At 38.3% G+C, this 18520-nt stretch overlaps 1 protein-coding gene across 2 annotated transcripts in view; it reads right to left on the reverse strand.

Annotated features, from left to right (window-relative positions):
- Window positions 1–1347: 1347 nt before the first annotated feature.
- Window positions 1348–18520, reverse strand: part of ANTXR1 (anthrax toxin receptor 1) — a 216557-nt gene continuing 199384 nt past the window's right edge. The window contains exon 18 of one of the 2 annotated variants that reach the window (XM_025045169.1): window positions 1348–1443. In XM_025045169.1, coding sequence (XP_024900937.1) covers window positions 1363–1443 — 81 coding nt within the window. In that variant the 3' untranslated portion in view covers window positions 1348–1362. Of the gene's footprint in view, window positions 1444–9202; window positions 13152–18520 lie in introns of those variants that run through there. The other variant, XM_006909524.3, reaches the window with a different exon arrangement.

Genomic DNA, 18520 nt, shown 5'->3' on the forward strand with positions numbered 1-18520 from the left:
TTAAATTTTAAATTTTTAAATAATTTTAGACTTTTAAAAATGTTCCAAATAGTATGATGGAACAAAAAATTCTGCAGTATATTCTTCTAGATTTGCACATGTTCACGTGGTTAACATCTTATTGCCTTTGTTTTATCCTCCCCTTCCCTTCTCTGTATCTATATCTACACCTATATCTGTATATGTATTTATATTTATTACCTATGACTCTCCTCATATGTTTGTATATGGAAAAATTTATGTATATAAATTTATATATAAAAGTTTCTATTAACAAAAATATTCTCATATAACTACAGCACAATTGTCAAAATCATAAAACTAATATGAATACAATACTATTATTTAATCTACAGACCTCATTCAAATTTTTCCAGTTGTCCCAATAATGCTCTTTATAACAATAAGCACAACAAAAATCTTCTGACCCAGTGTCCAGCCCAGGATCACAGGCTGCATTTATTTTCCTGTCTCATTAGTCATGTTTAATCTAGAACAGTTCTATAGTCTTTCTTTGTCTTTTCATGGTCTGTATATTTCTGAAGAGTATAAGTCAGCTATTTTATAGAAAATTCCCCAATTTGTGTTTGTCTAATGTTTCCTCATGGTTGGATTTAGCTTATACATTTCTGGTAAGAACATCACAGAAGTGATATTGTGCCTTTCTCAGTACATTATATACAGGAGCACATGAGATCATTTTTTATTTGCGATTACTTGCTGAAGGTGGTATCTGCTAAGTTTCTTCATTATAAAGTCACAATTTTTTCTTTTGGAATTAATAAGTATCTTTAGTGAGATATTTTGGGTCTTTGTAAATATTCTGTTTCTCATCACGCTTTTGCCCATTGGTTTCAATATCTACTCATCATTCTTGCTTGAAATAATCGTTACTATTATGGTTGCCAGATGGAGATTATCTAATTATATCATTCTTTCTGTAGTTGGTATTTATTTGTGAACATTCTATTGTAAGGTTTTTTTCTTTTTTAATTTATCAATCTACCTATCACCTATCTATTATCTATTATCCATCTATCTATCTATCTATCTATCTATCTATCTATCATCTATCTAATCTATCATCCATTTATATCTATCACCTATCTATCTTTATCATATAGCTATCTCAGCATGGACTCATGGATTCTTATTTCTTTCCATGGATTATATTCTATCACTACCACTATTTATGATGTTGCTAAATTTAACCAGATGCAGTATGAATCCCATTGTTCTGGTTCTTTTGTTCTTTGATGTCTTTCCATATTTTTCTGAGCAGTTTCTTACTTTCTGATTTAACCAAATGTTTTAGTTTCATCTTCTACTTTTTGTGTCCCAATCCTGGAATCAGTCACTTATTCAAAGACCAGCTTTCATTTTGATGATCACATGTTGGTAGAGTGAATAGGAGACAAAAGCCAAGGTAAGGAACTGGGACCCCTAAAACACAACATAGTAATAGAATATGAATGAACTAGAAAAATACTCTGCCTTACAGATGGAAATAACAAGGAAGCTTGCTTGTCAATATTAGGTTAAGGGAGAAAATTTTCTCTTGAGAATTCTTAACCATAAGCTGGCATTCATTCAAGTTTGTAACCCAAATTTATACTACCTTCATGATGGTAAATAACTTTAGGTCAGAATTTATTTTAAAATAGTTCTGGGTTTGTAATGATTAGAAGAAGCAAACATAAATCCTCTTTGGAGAAATGCAATAACAACACAAACCTCAAAGTTTTCCATGAATAAAGTCCTGAGGAATGTGAGCTCAGAGTCAAAATCAAAAAGCATTTAAGGAGGTAGGCACTATGAACAGAAGCCAGCAGGAACAACAAACCGCAGAATCAAGCAGCAAAGATTTCAAATATGGGGATTATTGAATATAAAATATAAATTAAGCATGTCTAATATATTTAAAGAAAGAGAAGTGGTAATGAAAAATTTAAGGTTCAGTGATTATCAAAGATAAATAGGCACATTTGAAAAACAATCAAATAGAATTTTTATAAAAGACAAATATAAAAATTGGAATTAAAAAAAACCTCCAGTGATGGTTTAGAGAGAAAATTAGATATAGGTAGTAAGTCCATGAACAGGAAACTAAATCTGAAGAAATTATCTGGAATGCATAATAGACAAAGAGGTAAAAAATATGAAAGACAGGTTAAGCAGCATGGAGGACAGGGCAAAATGTCTAACATATGTCTAAGTGGAATTCTAGAATGAAAGGTGACAGAATGGAAGAGAAGCAATTTTGAAGAGATAATGCAAAATATTTCAGAATTGATGAAACATACATGCATACTTCAGGTTCAGGAAGCCCAATGAATTTATGGCAATATAAACAAGTTTTTTCTTAGACAGATGGTAGCGAAACTCAAGAATCCCAAAAGCTATTGGGAGCCACTGATACTCTCAGCAGCTAGGGTGGGTATGTCATTTGTCAGTCTGGAAGAGGGGTTCTGGGCAGAGCATTCATACTAACCACTACAAATTTTCATTAAAAAGCACAAGATAGAAAATTATATTTGTAGTATGATTTCAATATTTAAAAATGGGCATATATGAACAAAAATTACTGAAAGGAAATAAACTAAAATGTTTAAGAGGTTTTGTCTTGGTGTTGGAATAATAGATAACTTTCATTTTCTCTCCAACCTGTATCTTATTAACATACCAAAAATCTTTAGAATAGTTTATAAAAAACATAAAACCATCCCACTGATTTTTCTCTATGAGCCATTCAAATCAATCAGAAAGTGAACATCAGTGTCTCTCAATAGATGAATGCATAAACAAGCTACAGTACATCCATGCAATGGAATATTACTCAGCAATAAAAAATGAGCAATCAAGCAACAAAAGAACACAGAGGAAATTAAATGCATTTTTCTGAGTGAAATAAGCCAATCTGAAGAAAGTATACACTGTGTGAATCCAGCTTTACTGTATTCTGAAAAAGGCAAGACTTTGGAGACAGTAAAAATAGCAGAGATTTCCAAGGGCGTAAGGAGAGAGAGGTACACAATGGATACATGTGCATTTGTCAAAACCTATAGAATGGTATAACATAAAAAGTGAACTCTAATGTAAACTATGGACTTTAGTATTTATTGACTTAGCAATTTTAAAAAATGTACCATGCTAATGCAAGATGTTAATAATACAGAAAACTGTGTGCAAGAAAGAGGGGATATATGAGAATTCTCTGCACCATCTGCTCAATTTTTCTATAAACCTAAAATTGTTAAAAAATAAAATCTATTAATTAAAAAAAAGTGAGCATCATTTCTGTAGTCTACTACAAAGGCAACAACATTAACAGTAATTGAGACTGAATTTAACAGACACGCTCGACAAACCGAGGTGAACTGACCAAAGCCCTTTCAGGCAGTTGTGAAATATCAGAACATAAATCTACAAATAAACAGCTGTTTTGTTAATGGATGCATTAATGGATATCACCACAGCTTGATTCCTGATTCTGGATTCTCACTGTTTCCTCGATGAACCATGACACAACTGTTGAGTCTTGCTTTGTGCATTCATAGAATGGCAGGGAATCTGGTCCTGTGACAGGACATTTGATAAACAAACGAGAAAAATTGGAGCTGATTCTTCTGGTGACTGCCAGTGCTGGTGCTTTTTATTCCTTCTGGCACCTACCCTAAATTCCTGGCATCTACTCTTATTTTTCCTCCCAGGCCAACTGCAAAAAGGACTTGACCTCAACTGACACAGAATGTAGAAGAATGTGTATGCATTGAGAAGTAATCCAGTTGGCTGATGAAGTTAATACGTTTTCATAGGAGTTCATTCAATACCACCCAGTGAGAGTCCACACTGAATACTTTGCTAAAACGCAGTGGGGAAACGAAAACTCCTTTATCATCTCTAGTTCTTGAAAGAAAACATTGTCTCAGATATAGCTTCCATTTCTACTGTTGATTTACTTAAACATTTGGACAGGAGTGTCTTCATTTATGTTTGTTCACTCAACTGACACTGATGAACCACTACTATGTGACAGGCACCATATGCATGGAATCGTTACTGGAGTGGCTACACTAACATATGTTCTACTCTTTCCTGCCCTTCCATTCTTCTCTCTGCCCTTTTCTTGCTCTTTCCTGGGAGTTGAAACCTACCTGTCTGATTGGCAAGATTATAAGAAACTTCCATTCATAGGACATTGCTGACAGTGGACAAAGTTACTATCAATTAGAAGCAATAAAACTTGCTTGTATTCTCTTTCATCCACCTGGAATCTATTTTTATGTAGTGGAGATAAAAATGTCACCCTGTTTTTTCTCCAATTAGCCTTTTATTAAAGAATTAGTTCTTGGAAATGCCACAGTTATCATAAACTAAACTTCCATATATTTATACATCTGAAAATTGTTCTGTTGTCTTACAATATACTGGTTATATTTGTTTATTTTCTTTTCTAATTTAAACTTAGAATCAGCATTTGATTACTTAAAAATCTTGCTAGTTTTTTTTATTGTCATTGATTTGAATTTGTAGATTATGTATTTGTGAGAGAGAACTGATGTCTTTTCTGTAATAAATCCCATTCAGGAATGTAGTACAGCTCTCCATAAAATGTATTTTCAAGGATAGCTTATAAAGTCGTATAGTTGTGTTCTTTATAAGTTTTGCACATATTTTGCACATATTTTGCACATAAATATATTTACTGGCATACTTTGTTTTATTATGTTTTGCTTTATTATGCTTTAAAGATGTCGCATTTTTTTTTTACAAATCAAAGGCAAGACTCTCCACCAGCAAAAAGATCACGACTCACTTTACTGCACTATTATCTTTATTGCAGTAGTCTGGAACCCAACCTGCAAGATCTCCAAAGTATGTCTGTATATAACATTTATATATGACTTTAAAATGTAAATATATACAGTTACTTTTTTTCTATTATGAATAGGCAATTTTCTAACTGGTGATGGTCACTGATGGTGTTGATCATGTACCCAGCCAGCTCACTGACCTCTTTTATTAGTTTTAATTATATTTAAGTTGATTATCATGGAATGTTTAGGTAGTCAATTATATTGTCTGCAAATATTGACAATTTTTTTCTTCCTGATATTTTTTAATTATTATTTTTATTTTTATTATTTAAACATTTTTTATGTTATTGTACTGGCTAGGACCAAAGGTGGACAATACTGGTGGTGATTATAATTCTTTCTTGTATAAAGGATATACTCCTAATATTTTTTCTTTAAGTATAATGTTTGTGTAGTTTTTTGATGAATGACTTTTATCAGGTTAAGAATGTTATTTTTTTTTCTATTACTAACTTGCTAAGGAAATTAAAATTTAAAAAATCAACTACCAGTTACTATTAATAGTAAGAAAACTATGTCTAGGTTGCAGCAAGAAAACTATGTCTAGGATACAGTGCTAGACAAGATCTATTTTTGTTTGTATCAATGGTTCAAGATTAAATAAAGATAATGGTCTTTTAAAAATCTCCTAAAAGCAAATATTGAAAAAAATAAAAAAAGTAAGCTTATCTAAACATTGAAACCCTGTAAGAATCAAGAGCCTCAGCAAGTAACATATAGAGTGGTCAGGGCCTGGTGAGAGCAAGCATTTGTTGTGGTAGCTTTGATAGGGCAAATGGAAATGTCCGACAAGGGCTGGTTGTGGAATCCAATTCTCTTGTAGCTCTGTAGGTCTCATAGCAGCAATTACGTCATTGGAGCAGATACAGAAGTGAACGAGTCTGAAAGTCTGGTCAGCCTTATCGAAACGCGGGGAGCAAAATCACTGAAACTGTACATGTGTGGCACAGACACTGAAAAGGGTCTGTGTTAGCACCAAGAGGTGCTCATCAATCCACTCCTGCACAGAGTGGAGAAGATAGTCAAATGTGACATCAGAGAGGAGTGTTTGTAGCAAATAGTTACACGCCTGTTTGAAGCAGGAAAGAAAATTTTTCTTCTTGGAGAAATGGCTGGAACTCACATTACTCCTGACAAGAAAAAAATTCTGAGGTGTCCTAAATTTAATTATAGCAGGCCAGAGCCTGGATGGAAGAGACAAGGGAGGTTACTCAGCTAACAACCACAGGCCACAATCGACGCGACTGCTTACATTTCTGAATGTATGTTGAATTAGCACCCAGGTCGCTATTTCTGCAGTTACCTAGAAAGAATGAGTAGCCGATCACCAGGCGCCACCACACCTCACTTATGCACGGACTTTCCAGGCTGCTGCCCACAACCATACGGAAAGGAAACACTTCTTCCTTACACACTATGTACCTATCCCAGAACCAGCCCCGCTTCACCTTCTCCCTCCCCCTTTGTCTAAAGCCAGTGTAATTTCTTTCAAAACAACTTACATCTTTCTTCCCCAAACTTAATCTATAAAAGAGCCTGTCAGTTCCGGGACGGTGGACATGTTTGTCTTCTCCATCTAGCCCTCCTGCTGGTGGTTCGGACTGTGCGTGCCAGGACTTGGTCCTTTTTCTGGCTAGCATGTGCTTCGATAAACTCTTTCTTTCAGACAAGCTTTTGGCTGTAAAGATTTTTGTTTAACACTCCATTTATGGATGGCTTTATTCACTCAGGTTTGGGGGTCTACCAGCTCTGCCATCATTTGGAACAAGAGCAATTGAATAGGATATGGCTGGACTTTCTCTTGGCTCAGCTCTGTCAGCTGTCAGTACTGTTCTCAGTGAAGGCGTCCCCAGCCGTGCAGTTAGAGCTACCAGAAGTTAAATAGTCACTTGGTTCTTTGCTACATCCTAACGACTATATTACCATGCCTGCCTTAGTCTACCTGCACCATACCTAATTGCAGGTGTTGGATTGCCAGAACCTATGCAGCTTTGTTTGCTACTTCTTCTTTTCTTGCTGCTCTTGCCCGGATTTGCTTCTCTCAACTTCCTGTCTGAGGATCTCCCATTGTTTTCCTTTCCACCCTTAGGAGCCTGCCTTTTGAACCCCTGGACCACCTCTGCAGAGACAGAGGCTGCTTCCCACTCACTCGGAATCCACTCTAGCTGGGGAGAAGCTCATTTCTGTAATTTCGGATGGATGTAAATACTTATGTATCACCTTATCTAGGAACTACTCTTTGCATTCACATGAAATATTTATCTATCTCCACAAGAGCTTGGTTGCAAGTCTGTTACAGAATCTATAGGTGTCCTGTAAATAATTCCAAGAGTAAAACTGAACAAAAAGACATGCGCTTTGTATCCTGTAAAGCTGGGGTGGGGCTCAAAAGGAGAGTAATGTCAGAATACTTGTAGTTAAAAAAATGTGAAGATAGAGGGATGTAAGTCTCCTGTGGCCACTCCTTGGGGTGTACAATTTGAAAGGGGTAAGTGATGGGTGGCTGACAGGTCTCCTGTCTTAAGACTTCTTCTTCAGAAGAAAATGAAATATTTTCTGGACTCTTAGCACTCATACGCAACATTCCTTGTAGTTTTAAAATGTTTTACAAGAATGCAAACTACTTCACTACACAAAAGAAGATGTCTTTTATGAGTTATATCCATGTTAATGTTTACAAGAAACTTCCAACTAAAGATGCCAGCTAAAATACTGAGTATGTATAATTAATCGAATGTCTTTTGACAGAGTTTTGCTTTGAGCTCTCCAGTGACACAGGCATTTTGTTAACTACTGCTGTTGCTTTATAAGTACACTGTGAAATGATATTTAAAACTCAGTAAAGGAGATATTGTGCAGTTTAACTCTAAATATTAAAATTGTTCCAACTTAAATAGAGCAAGAAGAATTTATATAACTAAGTGCCCATTTGAATATTGAGTAAAAAGGAGAGGAATCAAATATTATACCCAGTGGAATTATAAGGCTTTAAAATTGTTTAGGTTTAACTTTCCAGTAGGGGTGCGGTGGTTCAAGCCAACACAATACAATTGTAATCAGAATAAAATCCATCCGTTTTGCATATGCCAACTCTGTAGCCTTATACCAAATGTTTGATAATTGTATGCAACATTGACCTTGTTACAATGTATTTAGATGGACAAAGAATTATACTGAATTATTATATACCTTAGAGAGACTACAGAGAAACACATATTTATCCAAGGACAGAAAATTAGATTTAGTGATGAACAATAGTGGATCTCCCACCCAAGTTCACAGTTACTACCTGATCAATGATCTTATTCCTGTCACTAACGTTTTCTTTCTTTATTCAATTTAGTGCATTGGAGCATTAGCGTAATTGAAGTGATTTCGTATGAAAGTTGGTTGGTAATGCAAACAATATGCAGGATTTAAAAATTCTTCATTCCATATAGCAAGCATTTTTTCCACTTCTAGTACTTTCCTGGTTTTGTTACACTTAAATTAAACGCAGCTGAAATTTATTTTAGTGTAAAGAGTGAGGTAGGGCTCCAACTTTTTTTCCCTTCCAAATTGCTAGCCAGTTATCTCAAAATGATTCAATGATTGAGAATGTAATTTAAAAAATGTCCATGTGTTCAACATGCTATGAAAGTTGAATACTAATGAAATCTTGGAAAGAAATTGTGGCATGATTTTGTTTGCAGATGGTTTTATTCCAATTAAGATAAATTCAAGACTTAATGAGGAGTTGTAAAGAAATAAGTTCAGGAACTAGTAAGAGACACTCTTTTACCTACACAAAATCTAAGTGGGGATGCTGAATTGAAGCTGCTAAGAATAAAGTACTTTGTATCAGAAATTTAAAAATACTAAACATATTTTGCTGTGTATGTAGATAGAAGAGTATTTAATGCGGCACTATCTATAACACCGCCCAGTCTGATCAGCTGAAAATTTCTGGAATCCTTGCTCTGTGAGTCAAATCAATCATAGCCATGTTTCTCTTACAAGCAGCTAGACACAGTCCTAAACGATACATTACTTCATTACTTTGTGTGCTTCTCTGTCTCCATTTTCTATTTTATTTTTCTTTTAGCATGGATTACTTAAAAAAATTTAAAACCGTTACTAGAAATAAAAAAATATTTTCAATGTTGGACAGCTAAAGAAGAAATGAGAGTAATCAAGACAGTAAAGAGTTTCGTGGAGGGCATAAAATAATTTGAGAAATATAATTTCATTTGTAGAACGACAGCCATTTTATTATGACCAGGATGTGAAATACTTGACCTATCTATACCTTATTTTTATAACAAAGAGACACCAGTAAAAAAAAGTTGATTTTAGGAATTTATTATTTTTTTTTATAAAAAAGCAACTTCCAGGGTTTGTCATTGTATAGGTTTAGCCTGGTCTCCTACAGCATGGTATAGCAATAACTGATTTTTAATAACAATGACTCAGAGGCACTGGAGATCTTTAACTGTCTTCTGAATTATCACAGAAAGAAGAAAGAATTAGAAGAAGAGTTTAATGTTAAGTGTACTTAAAAATTCATATTCTAATTCTTTTAAATTGGTTATCCAAGTATGATAATATAGTAGAGCTCAGATAACTAGAAAAGGCAATTGACAAGAACACCCCATTCCCATCTGGTGTGCATTAACAGGCTTTTTTACTGCATATATCTTTATATAGTTTGCAAATTAATTCAACCCATTTTACACAGCATTACGTGTTTTTTACTGAGTTGGCACTGAGCTGAAACCGTTGCTCATTATCTCATAATTATTATTATTTTTTCTAATTCTTTAATAGTTTTCCCTCATCTGACAGTGTTTGGACTTTAGTATATATGAAACTTTGAAATCATCTCTGCCCAGTCTAGTGATATTTACAATGAGGTTACCCGTGGCCAGATATCCAAGACTATTAATTTGTCCACCAGTTCAGGTTCTTGACGTTGGTAAAAGAGAGACTTGTGTCTCACTGGCATATGTGCCAAGCTCCAGGCCAGAAACTGTTTGTGAGCTGGTTGTCAACAGAGGGGACCCCTCGAAGTTCTTATTAATGCTGTGCAAACAAGGGTCTCGTCATTTCAGTAACTATTTTTACATTTATAAAAGCAATACAGTCATGGGAAAAACCAACAAGCACAGCTTGGTAGAATAACCTGCCATGAAATATCATTGGCTTTATAATAATTTACTACAACTGTTCTTTTTATTCACACTGGATAAGAAATGCTTCCATCTAATGCATGGAATACAAATATATACAACAAAAAATTGGGTTTTATTATAAAAAAAAACTTCACGGGGACAATAACATGGGAGTTGAAAAAATAATTTCGTGCAGTTTCCTGATCACAATCATATGTCTGCTGCCTTTTACAGGGAATTATACAAGTACTGATAGATTTTATAAACCAGTTAAAGAATCTTCCTGCCTTTAATAGCCTATTATTAAAATATTGCCTTGTTCATACAGAATAGATGTTTTTCCTTCTTAACTGTAATTCTAAATGATTAGGGATGACATGACGAATCGGTTTTAAGGACAAACCCTGCTAACCCTTTTCAAAATCATCATATATTTGCAGTTCCCTATTTCACCAAAAAAGTTCATCAAACAACATCTCGGAAACTGCAAAGGGCTTCTGACTGACGTGCTGTTGAGATCATGACTGTCTGTTCTCACCCGATGCCCGCCATCTTTTTGCACAAGGATGACAGCATCGTGGCTTGAACTTTCTTATGGCCGCAGTGAGTCATACGGCAGTGGTATGGGGTGGACCGTTTCGTACTGCCAGCAGTCAAAACGGGTTCCATGGGCTCAAAGTCTCTACACTGTGAGCCTGGGGAATCCATTCTTCTATAGAATGGTTTTCTGGAGTCCAGCAATGTCACTCCAGGTGGCCGAGACATCCTGGCTCCCACTTCATGAAGGACTATACTAAAGAAGAAGCCTAGTTTTCTAAATATAGACGATATGGGCCAGGTTGGGGGACTATGGGGGGAGGTTGTTTTTATAAGTTCTGGAGACTATCTCTGATTTTAGCTCTATGAGAAGGCTGGGGGATTCTTTGGAAGTGGCAGGCTGGGAGAAGGGCTGGATCTGAGATACGCTTGGAGAAGTGTCAGTTTGGTGTTGGTACTACAGATTTAGCACCTGTGGTCTAGGCACTCTGCCCAGATCTGTTTTCCTGATTGTACCTTTTATGCCCAAAGATTTCCCCATTCTCCCACACAATCCCTGTTTTTCCTTAGGGATGGCAAATAGGGCTCATCTTTCTCTCAGTTCTGATTGATGAGCGGTAGCTTTTTGAAGTTGTGATTTGAGAGTTGCAAAGAAATCATTGGGCTCCATGGGAAATAGTGCTGCGATTGATTAGTAATGTCTGCCATGGCTATAGGAATTGGAGTTTATGGAATGCATGCCAGGTCCTTATGTCTCTATTCTAAGTAAGGTCAAAGAATGAGGCTGGCCTCATGGGTTCTTGAAGGATCTTCAGAGACCATAGCTTAAAGCACTAAGTTATATTTATTTTATACTCTGCTTTGTTCCTCAAAAGGTTTAAGGGGTTTGAGAGAGAAATTTTAAGACACGTGGAAAGCTGGAGGGGGAGATAATTTTGAACAGATTGGTGCAGGAGGCCTTCAACAATGACCCCATTAAACACTGATGAGGCTAAATGTTTAGAAAGTGCTTATAGGGCTTACTGCTGACAATGGATTTAGAAAGACTTGGAGGAATGGAGTGGGTCATAGGCATAGTGGGAATTTCAGGCAGAGCATTTCTGGAGTATTTCCTCTGGGTTAACAGTTGACAATAATTTGTGAATATGTTGAAAAGCCAAGAAGAAATATATTTGTGTCCACACACACATGGCTTTTTTTGGGCTTAATCAAAGAACCTGGGGATAGTTTCCTTATTATGTAAGGACCATTGTCTCTCAGCTCTCCCTAAAAGTCTCTGGTATACAACTTTACCAAGAAAGAAAAGTAAAATCAGTGAAATTGTGTGGTAGGTGCTAGTGGTGCCATTTTGGGAAGATCAACTCATGTTTGTCTCTAGAAAATGGGATCAATCACTTCTTCGTATCTCAAGTGATTTAAACCAAAGCCAAATCTTGATTTTTCACAAGAATCATTAACTGGGTGCTCTTTGACAATGCATTATCTATTGATTTAGGGGACTATGTTGGGCCAAAGCCAGCCACCCCAAGCTGCTGATGGCCTGTGGGTTTTAGAAACTGTCTGATGCTCCCATCAGTACTCCCCTTGACAGCACACACACTTGATTTCACTTACACAGCAACATGACAACGTACCTTTTTCCATCAGTAACACACGCTCTCTTCCTCACTTGGAAACCAAGAGAATTTGGAAGGAAAATATGGCATGTTTTTACTCCTCTGCAAATCCCAGTAAGACGTGCTTTTGGATATCTGTCTGATGTTGAGTTTCTTGCCCCAAAGGGTAACCCAAGCTTTCCCTGAAGTTGTAGGCAAAGGGTTTTCACTTTTCTGGGTGATGTACAGGGGTAGGATTCCTTGGTTCCTAGGCCAAGGGTCCATGCAGGGTTAAGTGATGGGGGTGGAGTGGAGGAAGGAAGGCAGCAATTAGAAACTCAGCAATGTTATTTCTTATCCGACTCTGCATTTCACCCTCAGAGAAATGATTTCTTATTGGTCTCTATGAGATAACAATCCCATTTAGAGCATCTCAGCAGTTTCACAGTCTCTGGAACCTTCTAGAGGTGATGGCTGGCTGGCTATAATTGTGATTGTAGTTGCCTCATATTTGTTTTCAGGCATTTCAGAATTTCGATTTCTTTCCGCCGATCACAATTGTTGGTATATTGGCATTACAAACCAATTTTTAAGGTGTGTGAACATCAGTGGGCTTTATCACCACTCATTTCCAAAGCAGAAGCCTCCTTTAACTGGAAAGACTTGTTCTAACACCACAGAGGAGCCTCCTCCCTAAAGTTTCTGAGAGCCCAGAGCATGAACTTTGGGGTCTAGACAGAAGGCCTAGGAGGAGGCCGGGAAGGGGGTGGCGCCCTGTTGGGAGGTGGAGCCTGAGGGGGAGGGGGAAGGGTGGAAGGTGGGGATGGAATAGGAGGAGTGGGAGCGCTGGGGGGTGGGGGAGGGCAATGGGGTGCAGGGGGTGGCGGGGTGTAGATGGGGGCAGGAGGCGGCGAAGTGGTGTGGTAGGCGTTGTTGAGGGGGTACTTGGCGGGCTGACTGTTCTTGACTCTGGTGAAGTTGATACAGCGCCCCTGGAAGAAAATCAGAGAGAAAGAAATGTGAGCTGAAGTTTGCTATGACCTTATAACAGGGCAAGTGAGAAGTGTGGTGGGTGGCCTGAAAGAAATATGCAGAAAGCGGACATGATGTTTATGACAATGCTCTACTGGCATACAATAGAACTTGATGAAAAATAAGCTCCCTGTTTCCTTTTTCTGGGCTTACTGTGTTGCAGAATTATTTGTTAAAATTTATATTTTCCTGCAGTCTCTCTCTCAAGGAGGAGGTAGAGAAGGAGAATGACCTTAACTAGATGCACAGGGTCAAGCTGAGTACAGAAGTCATCAATTTTAATCTCAACAGCCTTGCCAGCCAGGTATTATTATCCATTGTTCTATTGAAGAGGAATTTTCACTCAAAAGGCTAGTCAGCTCTTTGTTCTGGTTCTGTAGCTATGCTTGCTGCATTAGGCTATACTCGAAATTAACTAAAGACTTATCTTCTCTTTTGCTCATTCTGTCTAAGCAACAAATGTAACTGTCTGTACCCCCAGCAACTCGCACTTTGTAACTCTTTGCAGGAGTTGCCTGCAACCCATAGCAACTCCTGGGCTTTGTAACCATCTGAGGACAAATTAACCAATCAGTCCATGCCAAATAAATTCTATATAAGCAATATTGCAACTGAGCTCCAGGCCCACATCTTCAGAGCGCTAGCTCCTCTGGGACCACTGGCGAAATAAACCTGAGTTCTCCAACTCTCAGAGTCCTACTTGGTTTCTTGCCCGTCTGATTTTTGCAACTTTTCTGCAACACTATTTCATAGATGAGGAAACTGAGGCTCAGAAAAGTTAAGTCACTTTCCCAAGTCCCCACAACTAGGAATAGGTAGGGTTAGTGGAATTTAAGGAACAATTAGCTGTATGGCAATTACCTGTAGGATATACAAGTGTTTGATTTGAGACTCAGTTTGGAATGAGAGTTATAGTAGGGAGACAATGTATGTTTGTGGGAGATGAGGGGACCGAGCAAACCTTTCCTTACACGTGCACATCTCTACTTATCCTCTGAGTCCTATGTCAAGTCCCCTTTCCTTCACACATCTTTCCCTGATGATTCCAGCTTCTTCCCTAAGTTCTTCTCTAATCACAGTCTATGCCAGACACCGAAGCCTGCATACTATAATTGTTTGATCTGTGAATGCCTTACCTCCCTGACCAGATGAGAAACTTCTTGAAGGGAGTGACCTTGTTTTGTACTTGGCTGCTCCACTATTGGTTTAGAAAATACAATGTCATATTTAGATGACAGCACCACATTTTCTCTGAGCTTGCATTTCATGAAATTAAACCAGAGCTTAACTTTGTTAGGTTTTGACTGGGGGGTCCACTAACTGCAGAAATAAGTTACTATCTTCTCACTGCATTGCCCAGAACTCCCAGATCAAGTTCAAGCTTTCATGCCTTAAGTTGATTTTGTAACCCAGTACTGTACATTCCCAATTTTCCAAGCAGCAATCTTTTACAGCTTTGTAAATCTAAGCCTTGGTTACAGTTTATTTATGATTCTGGATAAAGCTCTTTCCTTCAAGATGTTAAAGCCCTAATGATTAACATCTGTGATAAATTCCTGTAATGGACAACTCAGAGTTGGGATTTACTGTACTACATATTCTGCCCTTCGTTCCTAGACATGCTAAGTCAGACCAAGAGAATGGAGAAATTCATTTCCTTTAAAGATGAAGGAAAATTCCAATCCTGGGGTAGGAGCTGCTGGTATCTGGGGTCATGTCCCTGTGTGGCTTCAGATTTTTTTAGGGCTGGCCATCACGGCTCTCTCCCTCCCTCTAGGGGTCAGTGATGGTGGCCTGGGGCCAGGGAGGAAGCCCATTAATCTAAAGGTGTGAGGATGAGGGGATGCAGGGGCGGGGAGTGAGATAGGGAGAAAGACTTCCCTAGTCAGCCCCTCCAGCTGCTGTCATGACCTCTTGGCTTTAGCTGCAGCGGGCTAGGGGTGGGGGATGCAGTGTGGAGAGAAGAAGAAGCCCCCTTCCTATGGTCAGTAACACTCCAGGGCTGCATCCTTGGTCTCCTGCTTCAGAGCACTGAGCTGTGGTTCATTATAGACCCCGAGTACATTAGAGCTGACTCAACAGCTTAGAGCACTCCTTAAGCAGCCAGAAGGGAAGGGGTAAGCCCACTGCCTCTGCCAAACCCTTGCTGCGAGACACCCCACTGTGTGACATAAGGTGGAGATAATAATACCACCTGCCACTGATAGTCATTATGAGGATTAACCTAATCAGTGCTGGTGAAGGGCTTGGAACAGTGCCCAGCACATGGTGTTTGGAAAATGAAGTTGAGTCTAGATGGGGAAACTTCTCAGACACAATAATGACCTTGTCTACTGTACAGAGGTGAGCTGGAGGTAGTGTTAGGTTTTCTGACTCCTAGTTTAGTGCCTTCTAAGTGAGCAGTAGGCTAGAGCCTTTATATGCCACACCTGGCTTCTGTAATAGAACTGGTATACAGGGGGAAAAAAAAATGTAGCTTTGGCCGTGATCAGAGCAGCCCCCAGAGCCCGCCTTCCTATGCATCCTCTTCTCTCATTGCTAGGAAACTCCTGTAACTTATTCTTATAGGACCTCCCATTGTGCTTTGCACACTCAGTTGTCTGATGATGTATTTATACATACTTATTGTCCTGAAAAAAGGTGCAGACTTCACATAAACAAATCTCTGGGGTCCATTACAGTAAGACACAATTAGGGCTTCAGGGTGGGGTGTGGCTGCAAATTAAGTTCTTAAAACCTGGAGCAGGAGGAGCCAATGCAAACACTGTATCACTTAGACCATATAATTGGCCTAAAGATCAGTTTACACGACATCATTTTTTGCTTGCAAGAGGATAATAGAAAGGCCAGATGTTCTCAGTGTCATGTATGCCAGCAAATCTGCACCAGTGTTTGCTTAAAATGTTGCTAGGACGATTGGCGATTGGCGCACTCAGTTCCTACACTGGTCTTTGTAACCCAGTTTAATTCTTTGCAGTATTGTTTTTGGGTGGTTTGATTCAGATCCAAGATTTGGCTTTGACCTCAATTTACCTCCGCTTGCTCATTTACAAAGAATCAGTGCCAATTATTTCCACACATTAGCAACAAAATGCTCTGGATAAATGCTAAGAAGAAAATACAACAATATCTTCTGCTAAGTGGTTGCTCTGCAGGATGCTAGGTGGCCACCCTTCCAGGCTGGAAAATGACATTTTGACTTGACTGAATCGAATGGTGTTGGGAAGATTATTGGAAATGTCCAGACACATCATCTTTTTTATTTATTATCAAAATCCTATGAGCTAAGTCTTATTATCTTTATTATACAGAAAGGAGACTGAGGGCTTAGATATATTTAAATAATGTGCCCAAGATTATACAGCTGGTAAATGGTAGAAGTAGGATTAAAACCAGCCTGCTTGTCTTAGGCGCTATTCCTCTTTTCACTGTACTATCCTGAAGATAGACTAAAACTACAAATAATTTCTTGAGTCACTTGTAGATGCTATCACACCATGTAGCAGATGGCCACAATCCATCAGCTCTTGACTTAGCTGTCAAGAGATCTTCCCAGAATGAGTCTGGTCAATTCACTGCCTAGCTTAAAATCCTTCACTGGCTCCCCACCATCTTTGGAATAAAATTCAAATGCCTCCAATGGCGTATGCAACCCTTCGTGATCTAGTATTGGCTTACATCTTTCAAATAATTTCTTGCTCTTTTATTGCAGGATGTCCAGGCTGGCCCATCCTAAACCCTCCACAAATATTTGTTCAATGAGAGGGTATACTATGCCACTCTTTTCAGTATAAATTTTGCTTCCCAGCTGGTGGGTAAGCATCTCTGAGGCAGCATCTGGGACTTCTCTCCTTGAGATTTTTAATGCAGCACTAGGTTTAGGTTTAAGCTGGTACTCAGCAAATACTGTTCATGTCCCTGAGAGTTTCTGAGCTGGAGCGAGCCTTTGTTGAAAGCTCAGATTTTTCCCTGCAAGTTTAGGTTCTCAGAGGATCAGAGGACCGTGAACTCATGGAGGTGAGTTTAGGTCTCCTTGGTCATCTCCTCATGGTCTCTTTGGACATCTTCTAGAATCTTGGGAGAGGGTGGCAAGGACTTATATGCTCCCCTTGATAGCCACACTAGAAATGTTAGATGTTACCTTTAAAAATACTTTTTCTGGGTTACTTTTGATTGATTTATCATAGGAAATTGTCCCTCAACAAAACCCTTTACCTAAATTGGAAGTAACACACTCTGAAACAATCATGGTGTCATCGGGATGACAGATCTTGTTGACCAGGGTCTGGCTTTTCCCCAGCTTTGAACTGCAGACACCAATGGTCTAAGGAGAACAGAGACAGGAAACTGGATGTGTAGGGCTGTGATCTTCCCTGTGGGTCAGGCCTGGGAGGCAGGCCTGGGAGGCAGGCCTCCAGTTCCACTGGCACACTCACTGTGAAACTTTGAGTAAGTCACTTTCTCTCTATGAGCCTCAGCTTCTTCATCTATAAAACAAAGTTGTGGCTCTAGCTAGATGACATCCAAGAGTCTTTCAGCCCTAATATTTTATGATTCAATCAAATTTCATTCAAAGTCGCTTTGGAGCCCTTTACTTGAATATTTTAATCTGAATTCTTTTGGAGCAGATAGTTTGCACATTTTTTTTTTTAATACTTCTCAGTTTGGCTAACTCTGTGTATTGCATATTTCCCAGTTGGTCATTAGATTTATAAAATATTAATAAATTAAATTTCAAAATTGCATTCTCCATCTTCTGCTCTTTTGTTACCATGGTAAGGACTCAAGCTTGCCTGTGAGTTCTGAATTTGAGTTTGTGGGATGACAGGGGAGATGTGAGAAGAACTGCGGGCTGATTGTGTGCAAAAGACTTGCCAGTGGTGAGCTCATGTGTGCTGAGTGTTATAAAACATCTGTTTGGGTATCAGGCACGATCAGTGGAGAGGGAGCTGGCTTTCGGAGATGGTTAAAAATATGCCACGGCTCCCACAGATTAAACAAAATAGTTTCCTATGAACAGAGGTCACTTAAGGAAATTGGATTTCACAGGAAGAATACTAAAATAATAAGATAGAAAAGTGTAACGTGTATGTCGAATTTCTTCTGACAAATAGCTTTTCTCTCCATCCTCATTCTCCCGTTAATTGCCTTGTTTGGAGGGCTGTAGGTATTTCTCAAGTTACAAATGGATTAGGTTCCCAACGTTTGTTTTAATGTTTAAAATTAGGAGCATAATTTCTAGTTTAAGTCATTCTTATAAATGGAGGTTGGTTCTCAGGTAGACCGCAAAAGCTCATTGGCATATTAAAGGCAATTGATGAAACCCTGA

The sequence above is a fragment of the Pteropus alecto genome, unplaced genomic scaffold, assembly GCF_000325575.1.
Source record: "Pteropus alecto unplaced genomic scaffold, ASM32557v1 scaffold131, whole genome shotgun sequence".
Lineage (NCBI taxonomy): Eukaryota > Metazoa > Chordata > Mammalia > Chiroptera > Pteropodidae > Pteropus > Pteropus alecto.